Raw genomic sequence first — 6,433 nt, forward strand, 5'->3', positions numbered from 1 at the left:
CACAAAGTTGTCGGCAGTCGTCACACTATACAATTACAAGTCTACTAATGGTCACACAGACAATAGTTTCAATGAGCTCCTTAAGATTTTAGGTGACATGCTTCCAGAAAACAACACACTTCCAAAAACTGTTTACACGATGAGAAAGTTGTTGAAACCATTTGATTTAGGATATGAGAAGCTTCATGCTTGCCCAAATGATTGTTGTCTATTTAGAAAGGAGCTTCAAGATTTAGACTCATGTCCAAAGTGTGGATCCTCAAGATGGAAGATAGACAAAGTCACAACCAAAGTTTATAAAGGAGTTCCTGAAAAGGTCCTACGATATTTTCCAGTGAAAAGGATGTTTAAATCAAAGGAAAGGCTGAAGAGATGATTTGGCACTCCAAACAAAAAAGTCAAGATCATATGATGCGTCATCCAGTTGATTCAGTAGCTTGGGATACAATAGATCATAAGTGGCCTGATTTTGCATCAGATCCTAGAAATCTCTGCCTTGGTCTTGCAACAGATGGATTCAACCCCTTTGGTGACCTTAGTTCCAGATATAGTTGTTGGCCAGTTATTTTGGTCAATTATAACCTTTTTCCATTGTTGTGCATGACAAAGGAAAATCTTATGCTGACATTACTGATTACAGGCCCGAAGCAACCGGGAAATGATATAGATGTATACTTGGAACCTTTTGTGGAGGATTTGAAGGAGTTGTGGGACACCGGTGTGGAGACGTATGATGCATTTAGTAAGTCAATGTTCAATCTGAAGGCTATTTTGATGTGGAAAATCAATGATTTTCCAGCTTATGGAAAACTAGCTGGATGTGCCACAAAAGGGAAACTCGGTTGCCCAATATGTGGTGAAGACATATGTTCTATGTGGCTTAAGTGTAGTAGAAAGTTTGCATACTTAGGCCACAGAAGATTTCTTGCTCCTAATCATCCATTTCGTCAGAAAAAGAAGTGGTATAAAAGAAAAAAAGAGAGTAAAGGGAAACCTAGACCTTTGAATGGGATAGAAATTACCGATGCATTGAAAGATATTGAAAATGACTGGGGTAAAAAGAAAAAAGGTGAGACTGTCAACACTTGGAGGAAAAAGAGGAAGAAGCAGGATAGTTCAAAAGAGGTACAAAAGCCAGTCAAAGGTGGAAGAAAAAGTCAATTTTTTTCGATTTGCCATATTGTAGTGTAAGTTAATTTGCACTCTTTTCATTAGCTTTTGCAAAATTTTTTATATTTTGTTCCTAAATTGTTAGAAATATTCTGAACTAACACTATGAAACTTGTTTATGGTTATCTTTAGGGCCTCCTGCTACGTCATAATTTAGATGTGATGCATGTTGAAAAGAATGTCTGCGAGAATATCATAGGCACATTGTTAAACCTTAAGAAAAAATCCAAAGATGGTGTGAATTCTCGCAAAGATTTGGTACACTTAAAAATTAGACAAGAATTACATCCGCAAGAAAAAGGAGAAAATAAATATCATTTACCTGCTGCCCCGTACACACTGCCTAAAAAATAAATGGATGTATTTTGCTCTAGGTTGAAGAAAATAAAGTTACCCGATGGATATAGCTCAAATATTGGTAACTGTGTTTCTGTAGAAGAGCGTAAGTTTATTGGGCTAAAATCTCATGATTGTCATGTTATGATGCAACAATTGCTATCAGTAGCATTGAGAGATCTTCTACTGAAAGGTCCACGCAATGCTATATTTTTTTTGGGTGCATTTTAAAATGAATTATGTCAAAGAGTATTAGACAGGAACCGCTTAAAACAACTCGAGGAGAATATTGCTGAAATTCTATGCATGTTGGAAAGGTATTTTCCACCCACTTTCTTTACCATCTCGGTTCACTTGACAATTCATTTAGCAATAGAGGCTCGCTTGTGTGGGCCAGTCCAATTCCGTTGGATGTATCCATTTGAAAGGTATTAAGTAATCATTAATCTTTTTGATAAATTTTATATTTTGCTATCAACACTTATTTCATGTGAATTTTGCTTTGTGATTTAGATTTATGGAAATACTAAAAGGGTATGTGAAGAAACGGGCAACCAGAAGGTTGTATAGCTGAGTGTTACCTTGCAGAAGAACGAATGGCATTTTGTAGTGCTTATATAAAAAATGCTTCTAGTATTGGTGTTCGTTCTAATAGGAACGATGATTTGGAAGATGGATTATTAGAAGGTCGGCCAATTTCTAAAGGGAAAGAAAATATTTTAGAGGATCACGTGTTACAAGCTGCACATCGATATGTGTTGTTCAATACTGCAGAAGTTGAACCTTACTTACAGTGAGTGTAGTTAGTTTCATACTGTTAGTCTTGATTTATTACATATCTTGTGTATTATAACATCTTCATTCAATGATTTTAATTAGATGCACATTGACGAGCTTAAACAAACAGCTCATCGTTTCTTAAGTAATGAAACATTGTTACAAAAGCAACATATGGAAACATTTGCTGAATGGTTATCAAAACAGGATCATGTTAATTCTTCAGACCGAATTCAATGGCTATCACATGGTCCAAGAAAGCACGTTACATCTTATATGGGATATATTGTAAATGGACACCGGTTCCACACAATTGATGTTGGAAGATCGACACAAGATAGTGGTGTTTCAATTGAAGCTGATACTGTTTGTCAATCTAATGCTAATGACAATTCACATACAGTAGGAAGACTATCATACTATGGGGTTATACGAGATATTGTTTTGCTAGTCTACTATTCTTTCAAAGTGCCTGTTTTTAGGTGTGATTGGGCCAATCCTGGAACTGGTATCAAAATTGAAGATGGTTTTACACTAGTCAACTTACACCAAGGACTAAAAACTTTTGAAAGTGATCCTTTCATTTTAGCATCACAAGCAAAGCAAGTATTTTATTCCAGGGACAATGATGAAACAAATTGGTATGTGTTGCTAAAAGCGCCGCCTCGGGGTATTCATAACATGAATGTGCTTGAAGAAGATGCTTATACGTCATCAAAACCTCTTGATGTGTCCCTACTTCAGATTAACATTACTGAGAAAGAACCGTATTCAAGGAATGAGTGTGAGGGAATCGATGTGACTGAGACATGACTGAAATTTTCAGCAGTAGATTTTATAGTTATTTATTTTGATTGATACATGTTTTCTAAAGTTACGTAACTATTTATTTAGTGTTTAAATATATTTGTTTTCTTGTTTATTTTCAGTGATGCATCATGTCATATTACATGTTTATCAGGTCATTAAATAACATTCAAAAGATGAGCAAAATGGTCAAAAAACGTAGCAAAGGATCTGTAGATGAAATTCAGGTGAGACATTAAATCTTGTTTTATTTTACTAAAGCACACTAGTATATTTCAATGTATCTTATTTCCATTTTACAATGTATCTTTTTTCCATTTTACAGGAAAATATATCTAATAGGTTATCGAGAATGAATTCTAACAATTCGTCACATGATTTGCATGGCAAAAAACCAATTGATGATGAGAAAACAAATAAGAAAAAAGGACGGGGTGCATCAAAGTTGAAAATGGTTAGTGGCCAAGACAAGTGTAAAGAGCTGGAGCGTAATGAGTTTGGACAGCCGGTTGGAGATAATTCAGTGAAGTATGCTTCTTTCCTAGGTTGCATGATAAAAGAATTTGTGCCTTATACATTAGATGGATGGAATGACATAAGCGAAGAAGTGAATGATAGGATGTGGAGCTGTCTTCAGGTAATATATTTAGTTACTTAATTTTTCATTTCCATTTTCATAACAAAATGTAGACATATTTTCTTGTTATTTAATTTACAGCTGACTTACAAAGTTGAGGATTGTGAAAAGAAATCAATTTTTCGAAAGTTGGCTAAATTGTGGCGCGATAGGAAATCCAAATTGCAAATACTTGTACGAGAAGCTAATACAAGTCGACTGGCTTCACGAGATCTCAATCTTTTGAAGCCTGAATTTATGGACGAAAATCAGTGGGACTTATTTGTACAGAGGACATTATCCCCTAACTTTCAAGTAAGAATTTTTCTGGACTCTTTTATGGTCACTTAGTACATTTGCTTTACTTTTCAATTTGTTGGTATTTGTAATTTTTGTGATGATTTATGGGCAAATCATTTTTAAAATATGCCAAAACGTGTGGCAAATATGAGGTGGGTGTAAATGTAAGACATGTAAATCTTATATGAAGGCATGCATTCCAGAATTAGTTTTCTGGATTAGATCATGTGACATAGCACCATGTGAATATGCAACTAAGTTAAAAAGCACAAAGTGCTAGAAGTTAAAAATCACAAGGTGCACTCTAGTCTACAATGTTGTAAGCAAGCGGAGTATTCAGGAGCTTGTAAACCAGGTGTGTCCACTCTCTTTTCTATGTTTGACTTTGTTTGAGTTCCAACTTGACATACGTGAAGTTTGGTGTCCATTGGCTCTTTCTATGCAAAAATTGAAACCATTTTCGATGAAGATTTTACTCTCATGGCTGAATTTGATCATATTTTTTGTTTTGGATGCTAATTTGTTTATGGTTTTTGCCACTCTTATGCTTTTACCCTGGTGTAAGAGTGTTATTTTTTTAAAATCCGGTTTGGTGGTTTCCAGCTTGTGATAGCCACCTTACCCCTGTGGACTTGTATGCATAACACAATCAGCACCGGAATTGATAAACTATCATCCAGTAGCTTACAGGGAAATACATAATCAGCACTTGAGCATAAAAAATAATTCACAACAAATAATTTTGTTTATCGTTTTTGTCCATTCGATTGATTTTTTTTAACGAATTTGATTTTATCGGCTTGCAAACGAACGATGTAGAATTTTTTTGCATGTTGTGGATAATATTATCCGCAACGTGCGTGCGCGTGCTATCGATAATAGTATTTGCGGCGTGCATGTATGTGCCGTTTATAATAGTATTAACGGCGTGCATTTGTACGCCGCGGATAAGAGTATCCGATAAGAGTATTCGCGGCGCGCAATCGCATGCCGTGGATAATACAATTAACGGCGTGCGTATGTGCGCCACAGATAACAGTATCCGCGGCACGCGTGTGCATGCCTCGCATAACAGTATTCGCGGCATGCTTATGCGCGCCGCAAATAACAGTATCCACGGCGTGCTTATGCGCGCCGCGGATAACAGTATCCGCGCCGTGGATAAGCACGCCGCGGATAATCTTGAACTTTCAACAGCTTTAAGTTGTGCAGCGTGCAATGTGCGCCGCGGAAAGAGAAATTGTGCGAAAAGTCATTTTTGTTGTAGTGATTCTCATCTTTTTGTGATAGGAAAAGAATTTCACATGAATTTTTTAGCACCAAAAACCCCACAGCAAAATGGCATTGCCGAACGCAAGAACAGGACGTTGCAAGAAATTACTAAGGTGATACTAGCTTTGAAGAATATTTCAAAGCGTTTTTGGTCATAGGCCCTTAATACAGCTTGCCATATTTTGAATAGGGTGTATTTGAGAAGTGGTTCGACCATGACTTCTTATGAAATAATCATGGGAAAAAAGCCTAATCTTAAATATTTTCATGTTTTTTGTTGTGTTTGTTATACTTCGAATGACAGGGATCAACTTGCAAATTTTGATTCAAATAGTGATAAGTGTTTGTTTTTGGGATATGCCACTAATAGTCCAGCTTATCGCATGTTTAATTTAAGAACTAGGACTATTATGGAGTCTATTAATATTGTTTTTAATGATTGTGTAGTTCTCAAAAATAAAATAGCTGAAGATGATGTGGAAGACCTTCTGGAAATTCTTATATCACTGGAAAATGCAGGTGTTGCCCCAGATGTTGCAACACCAAGCACAACACGTGACACTGAAGTCACTGAATCTGAGGAAGAAACACATAGTGATGATGATGCAGTAAATGATAGACAGAATGTTCCAAGTAAAATTCAGAAAAACCATCCATCATCTCAAATAATTGGAAATATGCGTGGAGATATTCAAACTCGAAAGAAAGAAAAAGTAGATTTACCGAAAGATGGTTGGACTTATATGCATGAACTCTATGTACTCATACGTCAGATTTTCATGTTATATATCCAATTTTGAACCCAAAAATGTTGATGAGGCTTTAAAAGATGAATTTTGGATTAATGCAATACATGATGAGCTTGAACAATTTGTTCGAAATGATGTGTGGTATTTGGTTCCACTTCTTGACCATGGTAATATAATTGGTACAAAATGGATTTTCAAAAATAAAACCGATGATTCGAGAAACATCATTCGAAACAAAGCAAGGTTGGTTTCTCAAGGATACACACAGGTTGAGGGGGTTGACTTCGATGAGACCTTTGCTCCTGTAGCCTGTATTGAGTCAATGCGACTATTACTAGCTATTGCATGCTATATGAAAATCAAAATTTTTCAAATGGATGTCAAAAGTGCTTTTTTAAATGGAATT

The 6,433-nt window shown here is 35.9% G+C and overlaps 1 protein-coding gene across 1 annotated transcript; it reads left to right on the plus strand.

Annotated features, from left to right (window-relative positions):
- The first annotated feature begins 411 nt into the window (after positions 1–411).
- LOC140979093 (uncharacterized) lies at positions 412–3,096 on the plus strand. The gene is made up of 6 exons (XM_073444443.1): positions 412–1,187; positions 1,545–1,612; positions 1,877–1,934; positions 2,020–2,040; positions 2,141–2,282; positions 2,386–3,096. Exons 1-6 carry the CDS (start codon positions 412–414, stop codon positions 3,094–3,096), a joined length of 1,776 nt encoding a protein of 591 aa, XP_073300544.1.
- The last annotated feature ends 3,337 nt before the right edge of the window (positions 3,097–6,433 follow it).

Source organism: Primulina huaijiensis, chromosome 6 (genome assembly GCF_012295235.1).
Source record: "Primulina huaijiensis isolate GDHJ02 chromosome 6, ASM1229523v2, whole genome shotgun sequence".
NCBI lineage: Eukaryota > Viridiplantae > Streptophyta > Magnoliopsida > Lamiales > Gesneriaceae > Primulina > Primulina huaijiensis.